The sequence below is a fragment of the Pecten maximus genome, chromosome 10 (genome assembly GCF_902652985.1).
Source record: "Pecten maximus chromosome 10, xPecMax1.1, whole genome shotgun sequence".
In the NCBI taxonomy this organism is placed as follows: Eukaryota; Metazoa; Mollusca; class Bivalvia; order Pectinida; family Pectinidae; genus Pecten; species Pecten maximus.
In genome coordinates this window covers 42,196,540-42,211,956 of record NC_047024.1, presented here as the reverse complement: position 1 = coordinate 42,211,956, position 15,417 = coordinate 42,196,540, and the positions used below count along the sequence as shown (strand labels likewise).

General features: G+C 38.0%; 1 protein-coding gene across 1 annotated transcript; it reads right to left on the bottom strand.

Moving 5' to 3' along the window:
- Positions 1–484: 484 nt before the first annotated feature.
- Positions 485–15,417, bottom strand: LOC117335945 (uridine 5'-monophosphate synthase-like). The gene is made up of 11 exons (XM_033896229.1): positions 15,258–15,417; positions 13,432–13,530; positions 12,274–12,435; positions 11,298–11,401; positions 10,254–10,407; positions 9,157–9,288; positions 7,216–7,349; positions 6,484–6,613; positions 3,235–3,319; positions 2,411–2,509; positions 485–1,816 (listed from the first exon to the last, which is right to left on the bottom strand). The coding sequence occupies exons 1-11, from the start codon at positions 15,405–15,407 to the stop codon at positions 1,626–1,628; spliced, it is 1,440 nt and encodes a 479-aa protein (XP_033752120.1). The 5' UTR covers positions 15,408–15,417; the 3' UTR covers positions 485–1,625.

Genomic DNA, 15,417 nt, shown 5'->3' with positions numbered 1-15,417 from the left:
AGAAGAGTTGTCTCCCTTATATAGATTATCTAAATCAAAGTTGCATTGTACATTCTACAAATGCCTAAAGTATGTTGTGCCTTAGGGAAATGATTATAACCAGTGATACTATGGTTTGTTTGTTTTTGTTTAATGTCCTATTAACAGCCAGGGTCATTTAAGGACGTGCCAGGTTTTGGAGTACCCAGAGAAAAACCACCGGCCTACGGTCAGTACCTTGCAACTGCCCCAGTAGGTTTCGAACTCCCAACCCGGACGTGGAGGGCTAGTGATAAAGTGTCGGGACAAATTAACCACTCGGCCACCGCGTCCTCAACCAGTGATACTAGATATATGAAATTAATTAATCAAACAATGTCAAAAAATTAGTCATACCGTACATGCAGTATAGTGCAATTGTATAACAGCACAAGTGTGAACTCTAAGTAGATTTGTTCTTAAAGACACCATCTTCAATTATCGGATGTGAAAAATACTATAAAACAATTTTACTTCAAATTTTATTGTTCTATTAAATGTTGACAAACCATGAATACAGAAATACGCGAGACCTGTAATTGTCATCGTTGAACAATGTATTAAACTTCATTAAACAATTTATTAACATGAACACATTTTTTTTCTGGCCAAGTGAGATACATTACATGCATCTTATTTACACACAAACAATGAACATACTGTTTACAGTATACATTGTAGTTAATAGTATAGTTAATTAGCACTGAGATTCATTAAAAACCCTTTTTCTGAATAACTGCTCACAATTATACATATTTTTTGAAAATCTTTCATACACATACTAACTGTTATCTTTAAGACATTTATGAATAATATAAAATCACATGCTTATATGCACTTTAAGGTTGTCCACAGGTAGAAATTTATTTGATCTAAGGACATTTTTTATTGGAGCAAATAGCTGAGGACTTATAACACATTTCGTTTAAGTGAAAAGAAATGAGGTAGAAAACACCACAATTAACAAGATATATGCTATTATTGTAATCACTTAAAATAATACTTGTTTTACAACCATTCATCAAATATGTTATTTGTGAGTATTAAAATGCAAATGGCATATTTTATACATGATTATAATTTCTGAATGTAAATGATAATTCGAAATGAAAACATACTTTGATACACAACAAGGTCTTTAAGGGAATAATGCATTCATGTACATCAATGATCCAATATATAATTGATTTGCAATGACAATAATCAGTTAATACAATCTTCCAAAATGATCTGCTTAATATGGAGGAAAAAATACTTTTTGGTCCAAAGATTTAAATAATGCTGCAAAAATTTGAGCCATTAAAAACCCTTAAGGTTCAGATAATCAGCAGTCAATGGTTGTCTGACTGGTTCAGATAATCAGCAGTCAATGGTTGTCTGACTGGTTCAGATGATCTGTGGTTCATGGCTGTCAGGCTGATTCAGATGATCAGCCGTTAATGGTTGTCAGATTTGGTCAGATGATCAGTTGTTCATGGTTGTCGGACTGGTTCAAATGTTTAGTGGTTCATGGTTGTCCGACTTGTTCAGATGTTTAGTTGTTCATGGTTGTCGGATGGGTTCATATCATTAGTGATTCACAGTCATCTGATTTCTTCATCATTTGACTAGTGGTTAAGAGTGTTCAGATAGGCCGAGTACCCAGCTTGCTTATACTCTTTAGCTGCCCCAAGAGGATCTGACGCCCCCGTAATTCCACGTCCAACGATGATTACGTCTGCTCCCCTCTCAGTTACTGCTGTCTGTGGGGATACATATCGCTGCCCCAGGGAGTCCCCGCCCATTTGGATCTTGACACCTGTGTCAGGAAGTTAAACACATATAACATACTGTACATTAATTCTAGACAATATAGATTACTAAACTGTATCAATTTCAATGTGATTTAAACAATCAGCCAATGCAAGTTTATAGTGAAAAATACAACGCTGAACAATCTTAACCAAGGAAAGTATCATAGCGAATTACAATGTAATACTCAAATTATACCAAATACAACATATACATATATAGTTGAAATCATTTCAGCTGTTGTATGCCAAGAGGAATCTTAATGGTGTTGAGCTGCAAAAGCTGTTTTATATAGTAAGTTTACTTGACTTATCAAGAAAAGTGACATTTCTTGGATTCAAAGTCTAGTGCTATCATGCAACTTCATGGTTGGTGATGAAAATGAAAATGAAACAAGTTAAAATAAACTTGATATATAAGTATTTCTATCTATGATAGCCAACATCATTGATTACAAACAGTCCATATCCTCATTTATGAAAATACACCCGATATAAGACAAGATATCAAAGGAATTAGGTTTTTATATACTGAATCACTTGATATTTAATATTTTAGAATCATGAATTGTTTTATACAGTGGACTTATTGTGATGCATACCAGGTGTCATGTGAACAAAGTCGGGGTCTGTTGACAGTCGAGACTGAGATATATAGCCAATCACAAAGTCCTTGTTACCCTCGGCCATCTTCACGGCAGCTGTAACAGAAACGCTAGCCATTAACATCAGTGAGGAATATGAAAATATCATGATATAGAGGATATCTAACAGTGTCTTCAATAATACAACATATATTTCATGAGTGTGGCTAATATTTTGATATTTTTCACGATTGCATAGCACACAAGTGAAACATATTTAGTATTACTTAAGATACTGTTAGATATTCTGTTTATTACATTTATAGCAAAATACACGAAGGCAGCTCAATCTCTCCCAGAATTCATTGCAGTCCCCTGTCAACAGCTCACAAATGTACGCCAAATTGTGACGTTACGTATTCTATCTTGCATTATGACATCATACAACAAGACAGAGCTAGAGCTATATGCAAATCTTGATTTTCCCAATTGTCATTTGTAAGCAGTGTTCTGATTGGTCAAATCAGAAAAATAACATGATATATATTCAGATCTCTCTGGGTACAATTGTTTTTGCTAAATTCTGCTGTATATAATAACTACCTGGTAGTTGATAACTTTTCCCCTTTTTGTGAGTCAGTTAGGACATAAATACGAAATATTACCTTTGGAAAATAATTTTTTTTTTTCAGCATTGAAATCCTGATGACATGATCTACTACTAATAATACTCTTATATCAATGATAAAATCTAAACAGACAATGATGAATTGCTATCTAATCCATCGAATGGTCAAACACAACGCTGGGTAAGAGACTTCATCCTCTGTAATCAAAAGTACCTTTGGTGTACTCCCCTGTAGCAAGGTTTCCTGCGGAGCTCATCTCGGCCACCATCAAACATCCACGTCCCAGAGGCTTACCAACCTGACCAACAATCATTGAAATAAATCATAACCTATACCTCAATCATTACTTTGTCTATTCTGAATGTTTGTCCTAGCTTTCATTTTCTTTTCAATTCCTTTGAAGAAAGGTATGCCGGCTTAAATATAGGTAAAGATAGATAATAAAGTAAAACAGCCATGACATTTTGTTTAAACAATGGAACAGTTACATTCTTTTGAACAAAATTCATGTTGTATTTAGGATGAGGAACAGATACTGTATAATTGTCTCCCTGGATATGGCTAAGAATTGTTGCTATGATGATATAAGAAGATATTGTGTACAAAAACAGAAACATTTTGGACAAAAATTATTTTAATTATATTTTCTCTTCAGTTATAACTTACAAAACATCAGATGAGTTATTTGGGTCCTACAAGGTAGATTTTGTGGAGACAAAATATCCTCCTTGTCTGTTTTGATTTAATTGTAGATGTTATTAATTTTTGGATTCTATATATATATAATACACTGTAAATGACAACTGAACTATATCTACATGCTAGTTCTTCTACAGCATTCTTTGAAATTGAAACTTAAATAAAAAATCTTAATTGTCAAATAATATCCATACGTCTGTGAATATATGGAAAGAATAGATCAAATAACAAGTAACTCTAAAGCAAGATTGTATATAAACTGATATGTGTAAATACTATGACAGTATTTTCTAGCTGCAGACAGGCATGAAACATCTTGCCAGGATGATCTACTGCTGTAGATTACAGACCAAGATATAGGTTCAGCCTAACCTGTTGGTGATATAAAACATCGCCTCCAGGTGACTAATTACGTACCTCTGTGAGAACACTCACGATGCCTGGCTCCATAAAACATCCCCTATAGGTGACTAATTACGTACCTCTGTGAGAACACTCACGATGCCTGGCCCCACAAAACATCCCCTATAGGTGACTAATTACGTACCTCTGTGAGAACACTCACGATGCCTGATCCCATAAAACATCCCCTATAAGTGACTAAATACATACTTCTGTCAGAACACTCACGATGCCTGGCGCCATAAAACATCCCCTGTAAGTGACTAATTACGTACCTCTGTGAGAACACTCACGCTGCCTGGCTCCATAAAACATCCCCTATAGGTGACTAATTACGTACCTCTGTGAGAACACTCACGATGCCTGACCCCATAAAACATCCCCTATAGGTGACTAATTACGTACCTCTGTGAGAACACTCACGATGCCTGGCTCCATAAAACATCCCCTATAGGTGACTAATTACGTACCTCTGTGAGAACACTCACAATGCCTGGCTCCATAAAACATCCCCTATAGGTGACTAATTACGTACCTCTGTGAGAACACTCACAATGCCTGGCTCCATAAAACATCCCCTACAGGTGACTAATTACGTACGTACCTCTGCAAGAACACTCACGATGTCTGGCCCCACAAAATATCCCCTATAGGTGACTAATTACGTACCTCTGTGAGAACACTCATGATTTCTGGCTCCATAAAACATCCCCTATAAGTGACTAATTACATACCTCTGTGAGGACACTCACGACGCCTGGCTCCATAAAACATCCCCTATAGGTGACTAATTACGTACCTCTGTGAGAACACTCACGATGCCTGACCCCATAAAACATCCCCTATAGGTGACTAATTACGTACCTCTGTGAGAACACTCACGATGCCTGGCTCCATAAAACATCCCCTATAGGTGACTAATTACGTACCTCTGTGAGAACACTCACAATGCCTGGCTCCATAAAACATCCCCTAAAGGTGACTAATTACGTACCTCTGTGAGAACACTCACAATGCCTGGCTCCATAAAACATCCCCTATAGGTGACTAATTACGTACCTCTGCAAGAACACTCACGATGTCTGGCCCCACAAAATATCCCCTATAGGTGACTAATTACGTACCTCTGTGAGAACACTCACGATTTCTGGCTCCATAAAACATCCCCTATAGGTGACTAATTATGTACCTCTGTGAGAACACTCACGATGCCTGGCTCCATAAAACATCCCCTATAGGTGACTAATTACGTACCTCTGTGAGAACACTCACGATGTCTGGCTCCATAAAACATCCCCATAGTTGACTAATTACGTACCTCTGTGAGAACACTCACGATGTCTGGCTCCATAAAACATCCCCTATAGGTGACTAATTACGTACCTCTGCAAGAACACTCACGATTTCTGGCTCCATAAAACATCCCCTATAGGTGACTAATTACGTACCTCTGCAAGAACACTCACGATGTCTGGCTCCATAAAACATCCCCATAGTTGACTAATTACGTACCTCTGTGAGAACACTCACGATGTCTGGCTCCATAAAACATCCCCTATAGGTGACTAATTACGTACCTCTGCAAGAACACTCACGATTTCTGGCTCCATAAAACATCCCCTATAGGTGACTAATTACGTACCTCTGCAAGAACACTCACGATGTCTGGCTCCATAAAACATCCCCTATAGGTGACTAATTACGTACCTCTGCAAGAACACTCACGATGTCTGGCTCCATAAAACATCCCCTATAGGTGACTAATTACGTACCTCTGCGAGAACACTCACGATGTCTGGCTCCATAAAACATCCCCTATAGGTGACTAATTACGTACCTCTGTGAGGACACTCACGATGTCTGGCTCCATAAAACATCCCCTATAGGTGACTAATTACGTACCTCTGTGAGGACACTCACGATGTCTGGCTCCATAAAACATCCCCTATAGGTGACTAATTACGTACGTACCTCTGTGAGAACACTCACGATGTCTGGCCCCATAAAATATCCCCTATAGGTGACTAATTACGTACCTCTGTGAGAACACTCACGATGCCTGATCCCATAAAACATCCCCTATAGGTGACTAATTACGTACCTCTGTGAGAACACTCTGGATGTCTGGCCCCATAAAACATCCCCTATAAGTGACTAATTACGTACCTCTGTGAGAACACTCACGATGCCTGGCTCCATAAAACATCCCCTATAGGTGACTAATTACGTACCTCTGTGAGAACACTCACGATGCCTGGCTCCATAAAACATCCCCTATAGGTGACTAATTACGTACCTCTGTGAGAACACTCACGACGTCTGGCTCCATAAAATATCCCCTATAAGTGACTAATTACGTACCTCTGCGAGAGCGCTCACGATGCCCGGCCCAGGCACAGGGTGGGCGTTTGTGATGTGTGCCCAGCTTGAAATCTTGTACATTCCACCCTGATACTGTGTGCACACCGTCTTACCAATGTCACCAAATTTCCTTTAGATAAAACATAATCCACCGTGTTCAATAACTGTATATCTACATATTCTATATATATATCACTATTTAAAAATCTCTTTAGCACCTACCCTAGCCGTTAACAGGTTAAGAAATCTTACTAAACAAAGGGCAATAACTCTATAAAGTGAGCCATATAATTACATGTTTATGGCTTATTTCAATAACTGATTAGATCATGATCTGAATATAGTGATTAGCATTGTTGCCAAGTTATGGGTTTGATTACTCAAAATTTTCAAAGGGTTTTTAAAAATATTTGATATAAAAAAAGTCCAAATGATAAACCAGGTCACTGCTTTCAACTGCATTTTCTAAACTATAGCAGAAACTGCAAAACTATTATTTTTACTCCTTTGCTGAATTTGTATGAATTTTAACAATTAAAGTTTCATTTTTTCATCCTCTAACGTTTGACAAACAGATAATCTGATATTTTGAATAGTATACCATATTATACATGCATATATAAACTTGTCTCCATGAATTGAAATTAAGATATAACTAAGTTTATGATAACAGTTTCACATATGTACAATGAAGAGTTTGACCTTATTTCTTCTTATGGAGAAGACACTTACCTGTCTTCAAAGATGAGAAAGTTGTGTTTGTCTGCCAGCCTCTGTAGCTGATCTGTGATGTCTGTTGTAAAGTCCTCCAACATGTCTATGTGTGTCTTCACCAGACACACATGTGGCCCAACCTTGTCTGCCATCTGTAAATAACATATAATGTAAACAAAGTACACATGTGTGGTCCAAACTTCTTCACTGTATGTCAACAACGCAAAGTAAACAAAACACGAATGTGTGGTCCAAACTACTCCACTGTATGTCAACAACGCAAAGTAAACAAACCACGAATGTGTGGTCCAAACTTCTCCACTGTATGTCAACAAGGCAAAGTAAACAAACCACGAATGTGTGGTCCAAACTTCTCCACTGTATGTCAACAAGGCAAAGTAAACAAACAACAAAGGTTTGGTCCAAACTTCTCCACTGTATGTCAACAACGCAAAGTAAACAAACCACGAATGTGTGGTCCAAACTTCTCCACGGTATGTCAACAACGCAAAGTAAACAAATCACGAATGTGTGGTCCAAACTTCTCCACGGTATGTCAACAACGCAAAGTAAACAAACCACGAATGTGTGGTCCAAACTTCTCCACGGTATGTCAACAACGCAAAGTAAACAAACCACGAATGTGTGGTCCAAACTTCTCCACGGTATGTCAACAACGCAAAGTAAACAAACCACGAATGTGTGGTCAAACCTTCTCCACTGTATGTCAACAACGCAAAGTAAACAAACCACGAATGTGTGGTCCAAACTTCTCCACTGTATGTCAACAACGCAAAGTAAACAAACAACAAAGGTGTGGTCAAACCTACTCCACTGTATGTCAACAACGCAAAGTAAACAAACAACAAAGGTGTAGTCCAAACTTCTCCACTGTATGTCAACAAGGCAAAGTAAACAAACCACGAATGTGTGGTCCAAACTTCTCCACTGTATGTCAACAAGGCAAAGTAAACAAACCACGAATGTGTGGTCCAAACTTCTCCACTGTATGTCAACAACGCAAAGTAAACAAACAACAAAGGTGTGGTCAAACCCACTCCACTGTATGTCAACAACGCAAAGTAAACAAACCACGAATGTGTGGTCCAAACTTCTCCACGGTATGTCAACAACGCAAAGTAAACAAACCACGAATGTGTGGTCCAAACTTCTCCAGTGTATGTCAACAACGCAAAGTAAACAAACCACGAATGTGTGGTCAAACCTTCTCCACTGTATGTCAACAACGCAAAGTAAACAAACCACGAATGTGTGGTCCAAACTTCTCCACGGTATGTCAACAACGCAAAGTAAACAAACCACGAATGTGTGGTCCAAACTTCTCCACTGTATGTCAACAACGCAAAGTAAACAAACAACAAAAGTGTGGTCAAACCTACTCCACTGTATGTCAACAACGCAAAGTAAACAAACAACAAAAGTGTGGTCAAACCTACTCCACTGTATGTCAACAACGCAAAGTAAACAAACAACAAAAGTGTGGTCAAACCTACTCCACTGTATGTCAACAACGCAAAGTAAACAAACAACAAAAGTGTGATCAAACCTTCTCCACTGTATGTCAACAACGTAAAGTAAACAAACAACAAAGGTGTGGTCAAACCTACTCCACTGTATGTCAACAACGCAAAGTAAACAAACAACAAAGGTGTGGTCAAACCTACTTCACTGTATGTCAACAACGCAAAGTAAACAAACAACAAAGGTGTGGTCAAACCTACTCCACTGTATGTCAACAACGCAAAGTAAACAAACCACGAATGTGTGGTCAAACCTTCTCCACTGTATGTCAACAACGTAAATAACCTACATGTGTGTGGTGAAATTTTCTCTGCCATCTGTAAACAACACTACTCACCACATATAAACAAAAACAAGTGTGGTCGAACCTTCCATCTCTACCGTCGGTCAACATTAATTGACCTAAATGTTACTCACCTGTAGAAGCTCTTGACTACTGGAACAGTCTACAGAGACACACAGATTGGTCTCCTTCTGAGCCATGATAGAGTAGAGAGATCGTACCAATGGATGGCTGCACTTAACGCCTCGTTCCTTGTGGCTCATCACCTGTAGAGTAAGGCATTCACCTGTTGTAATATGTGTCACCTGTAACATGTGTCACCAGTGACATGTCTCACCTGTAACATGTGTCACCTGTTACATGTGTCACCAATAACATGTGTCACCCGTAACATGTGTCACCTGTAACATGTGTCACCAGTAACATGTGTCACCAGTAACATGTGTCACCAGTAACATGTCTCACCTGTAGCATGTGTCACCTGTAACATGTGTCACCAGTAACATGTGTCACCTGTAACATGCGTCACCAGTGACATGTCTCACCTGTAGCATGGGTCACCTGTAACATGTGTCACCTGTAACATGTGTCACCTGTAACATGTCTCACCTGTAACATGTGTCACCTGTAGCATGGGTCACCTGTAACATGTGTCACCAATAACATGTGACACCCGTAACATGTGTCAGAAATAACATGTGTCACCCGTAACATGTGTCACCTGTAGCATGTGTCACCTGTAACATGTGTCACCAGTAACATTGGTCACCTGTAACATGTGTCACCAATAACATGTGTCACCCGTAACATGTGTCAGAAATAACATGTGTCACCCGTAACATGTGTCACCTGTAGCATGTGTCACCTGTAACATGTGTCACCAGTAACATTGGTCACCTGTAACATGTGTCACCAATAACATGTGTCACCTGTAACATGTGTCAGAAATAACATGTGTCACCCGTAACACGTGTCACCTGTAACATTTGTCAACCTTAACATGTCTCAAACAGAATATGTCTCATCGGTAACATGTGTCATCTGTAACATGTCTCGCCAATTACATGTGTCATTTATAACAGGTTTTGTAGTTGCTGTAGACATTTCATGTAGCTATATAAATTATGTCTTGCTGTGTAAATAACATTAGAGTTTTATCATAATATGGTTTTGTAAATTAAATAGAGCTTGCGGGACAGTAAGCAGACAAGTAAAAAGTTCAGGAACCTACCTTTGGAACAGTTGAGCCATTGCCTGCCTTGCTGGCATCAACAGGCCCATCGAACCTGTTGTCCTGTATGAAGCGGTTGGTCCTGTTAACTGTATCACTGTCAAGTCTGTTAAGTCTCTCGAGGGTGGATAGCACTTGGGACAGAGTTATAACACTGAAATAAAGTAGTAAATATTCCAAAATGTGACAAGAAATCTTACATCACAAAAAAATCTCCAAATGACCCTGAATCTGAGACATACAATAAATGCCTTCATATAATTCAGACAATCAACAGCAAATCAACTTAGTGACCCAGACAACTTACAGCAAAGCCACTTATAGTTACCCAGACAACTTACGAGCAAAGCAACCTAGTGAACCTGACAACTTACAGAAAAGCAACTGATTGACCCAGACAATTTACAGTAAAGCAACTGATTGACCCAGACAACTTACAGCAAAGCAACCGATTGACCCAGACAGTTTACAGTAAAGCAACTGATTGACCCAGACAGTTTACAGTAAAGCCTCTAACTGACCCAGACAATTTACAGTAAAGCCACTTATTGACCCAGATAATTTACAGCAAAGACACATACAACTTATAAATCTTATAATCTAAGAATAATTAGATGAGATATGTGAATTAAGACCTTGAGATGTTTGCTTTGGACGTCCTTCCTCTGCTGCCCCGGAGGCTAGGTCCTCAAATCCTCCGAGTATCAATTTGAATCCTTATCATAAACCAATGATTTTTTCTCAAATGTTTGTGAGTGTTACATTGATTGATATATTGATAAGTCACAACAATGGACCTTAGACAAAAATGGGGAAAATTTATGAATGTTTTAATCACAATCCAATAATGTAGTATGGCTGCATTGAAATTTTGAGATTCATGTGACGTACAATGTGTGGCTTTTAAATCACATCACAGAGGTATCAACTACAAGATATAGTTAAGTGTGGACTTCAGAGATAGTGTAGAAGCTGAAAGCCTGACTGGAATACCATTATAAGTTAGTTAAACGTCACATTAACCGGACCAAACATTAATTATACCTGTATAGCTTAATCCCCTTCCTCTCGAGGGCAACCTTTCCTCCCTGTTCTCGGTCCAGCAACACAATGGCATCCGTTACTTTGATCTTTTCATTTTGTAATGACTTCAAATAAAAAATATTATTTTATGATATTTTCATCTCAAATAAAAGCATCAAATTTGAAACATTTTTCTTCACTCATAGTCTCCTATACAGACCTTGATAAATTTCTGGAGATTAACAATTTGCTTTATCTATTTTGTGGTACACTTATAACTTCTTTAAATCATGAGTTACCTCCCTTTTCTGCAGGTACAATTTACACTGTTTGTTATCTTAAGTCAATGTCATTTTTCTTTTCAAATACATGAACGCCAAGGTCTACAAGATGAACTATCTGGATGTGGTCCATGGGGACATAACTCTTACAGACATGATGTGATGGTTGAAGTTCACCTATATGTGTGCAAATATGTAACACTTTGTTGAATTAATCAATTCTGATTTTAACTAATTTTAGGAAATATCAACTGAAATTGAAAGCAACTATGTAATGACAAATATGGTATATCAATAGATTTTTTTATAAAAACAAAATGCTATTTTGGAAATTCCACAACATACACATCACCATGTCATAATAAAATTACTCGATCAAAACAGCCCATATTTAAACATTCACTTCAAGGCAGATTAGAGATAACTCATATTTTGGATGCTGATATTTTCTCTGACTAAATATGCAGTTCTTCATATGCTCTTCTTTCAGAAATTTTCTTTGAAAATATTAAGACCTTGAATGAAGGGTTCCTTTAGTTAATGGTTGTAGATGAATAGTGAATTATTTAAAGGAGAATGAAAACTAGACATTCAGCCACCAAATTATTATTACAGCTAAGTCCGTTTTATTATTATTTATGGTATATTTTATTTATTTATTTTATATATATATATATATTTTATTTGTATATTTATATATATATTATGTTACACACCTCAGCTGTCTCACGGACGGAGCTTCCACTGGTGACAACATCCTCCACTATGAGACACACGTCACCATCTTCATAACGACCCTCTATCATGCGCCGCGTGCCGTAGTCTTTCGCTTCTTTACGGCGAATCAACATCGGGAAGTTGTTCTGGACACAGATACACTGTAACGACAATAAACAATGACAGCATCCCCAGCTCCATCGTACAAGGAAAACAACATGCTTTGAGAAGTAATACAGTTTATAAGAAACTAATCCAGGGACCTTGAAATTTTTAAAATTCGTTGTACAAGCAGTTAGTTGTATAAATAAAACGAAAAGGAATAAAAATTAATTAAAAAATTGTTATACGTGTTAATACAACCCGACACTGATGAGTACTCATTCAATTTATTTCATTATACATGTAAAACGTGTACCTGTAAAAACATACCTGTTATGTACCTGTGTATGTGAACTAACCTATATTTACCATTGTATGGCACTGCCACTATATAACCCTACCAATTCAGTTGCGAGTTCACCAGCTTATGAACTGCCAACTGAAATTTGAATTTGAAAATTTCAAAAAAAAATCGCACAACAAATAAAAAATCGCAGATGGTAAATATAAGCATTGAACGGCATTGAAAGTATATTAATCATACATATAAATCAAGGTGCTGTGTGTCTAACAGCTTAATATTGTTTATCATATATGCAGGAATTTTCCTCCAGGATCCACTGAATTGGGAATTTCAATGCGACAAAATGTGATATTGGAAAAAACAAGAAATAGTAAAACTCCTACAAATTTCAGTTTTTCTTTGATGAATATTGCCTTTATATTATTTTTTGATTTCATTTTGTTAAATCTATAGCTGTTTTTTTTTACTTTTTAAAAATACCTTAGTATCTAGGTCTTTGTAGATAAAACTGCAGAAGTGCACTCTAAATCTAATTGACTCCTAGCTGTGACAAATTGAGAATTTTAAAATTACAAGGTTTTTTAAGGGAATGGGTCTTTTAAAGGAACCCTGTTTCTATTGCAGAAAAATCCTTGATATGTAACATTAAAATAAACAAACAGTATATCTAAATCTCTATTTTTGTGTGGTTCCTCGTCTGTAGAACCAGAACAATAAGATATAGACAGAAGTACTTGGTGTGTCAACTTACTGTAGCTATAGGCAAGGCAGTATAAGGCACCCCACATATTGACTTGAATTTACATCCAGTCTTTTCAATAGTTTCCCACATAAGGGCGGATACTTGATTCTGTAAATAAAAGCAACATTGTAAAAATTCTCTGCTTACAACATCTACCTGTATTACAATGCGTGTATCTCAGCTTCTATTTCTAATTGACTCCTTTTATATATATATTCATTTCAATAGTATAACATGTACCGGCCTGAAGTTGTGGTCCTTCCTCCCCCCCCCCCCCCCCCCCCCTTTCTGTTTCTGGTAAACTGATATACCCTTTGTACTTTGTAACTGTCAAAAGTTTCCATATATATGATTATCTCCCCTTTGTCACCCTCTTATATAAGTTACCTCCCCTTGTTTCCCTCTTAAGTTACAGATACCTTCACTTTCTCATCATTTTATGTTCCATTTACCACTCCTTTGTCACCCTCCGGTGTTAAAGTTACCTCCCCGGCCTTTGTCAACCTCTGGTGTTAAAGTTACCTTCCTGCCCCTTGTCACCCTCTGGTGTTAAAGTTACCTCCCCGGCCTTTGTCACCCTCTGGTGTTAAAGTTTCCTCCCCGGCCCTTGTCACCCTCTGCTGTTAAAGTTACCTCCCCGGCCTTTGTCACCCTCTGGTGTTAAAGTTACCTCCCCGGCCTTTGTCACCCTCTGGTGTTAAAGTTACCTCCCCGGCCTTTGTCACCCTCTGCTGTTAAAGTTACCTCCCCGGCCTTTGTCACCCTCTGGTGTTAAAGTTACCTCCCCGGCCTTTGTCACCCTCTGGTGTTAAAGTTACCTCCCCGGCCTTTGTCACTCCCTGGTGTTAAAGTTACCTCCCCGGCCTTTGTCACCCTCTGGTGTTAAAGTTACCTCCCCGGCCTTTGTCACTCCCTGGTGTTAAAGTTACCTCCCCGGCCTTTGTCACTCCCTGGTGTTAAAGTTACCTCCCCGGCCTTTGTCACTCCCTGGTGTTAAAGTTACCTCCCCGGCCTTTGTCACTCCCTGGTGTTAAAGTTACCTCCCCGGCCTTTGTCACTCCCTGGTGTTAAAGTTACCTCCCCGGCCTTTGTCACCCTCTGGTGTTAAAGTTACCTTCCCGGCCTTTGTCACCCTCTGGTGTTAAAGTTACCTTCCCGGCCTTTGTCACCCTTTGTTGTTACAATTACCTCCCTAGTTTTTGTCAACCCCTTGTGCTGCAGTGCTTCCCCTATATTTGCCTCTTTATTCCTTGAAATGGTATCTTATGTTGTGTTGATAGTTACTTCCCCTTTGTAACAATCCTTGTGAGTTACCTCCCCTTTTCAAAATTACTTCATTTTATCACCAACCGTTATAATGAATGCCTTATACTCTGCTCTTTTGTATGTTGTACAGTTTTCTCCCCTTAGTAGTCATCAATGTAGTTTACAATTACCTTCTTCCCATTTGTTTGTTATAACCCTCCTTTGTAGTAAACAGATATCTCCCATTTGTGTCCTCATCTAATACATTTTATTTGATATAAATTTACATTTATTTTGTTTTACATTTCTAAAGTAAGATGCTCAGACTACAATTAGGAATAGTATCCATCTATTCTTGTACATGTACAGCAACTTTTATTGAGTTTATTTATAAACGCTTTGTTAATGACATCAATCTATTGGATTAATCCTGTTTTGTCAACCTAATAGGCCTATTATCAATAAGTATTTTAAGAAAGAAACTTCAGTTTTCCTACATCAGTGTATGTACACATGTAGAGCATACATGTTTGATTACACATGTGTCAGTTAGTATCGAAACACGTGGGTGATTATAAGTTGATAGTTACCATGACATCTGGGAACGAGACGATCACGCGCAGGTCAAAGTACACGGGGGACTCTATACCAGACTTGAGCTTAAAAGTTCCAAACTTAATCGCCTCAATTTCAAACAACTTCACTATAAAATTGTCGAGACGGTTGTCTTGGCTCGCCATTTTTGGAACA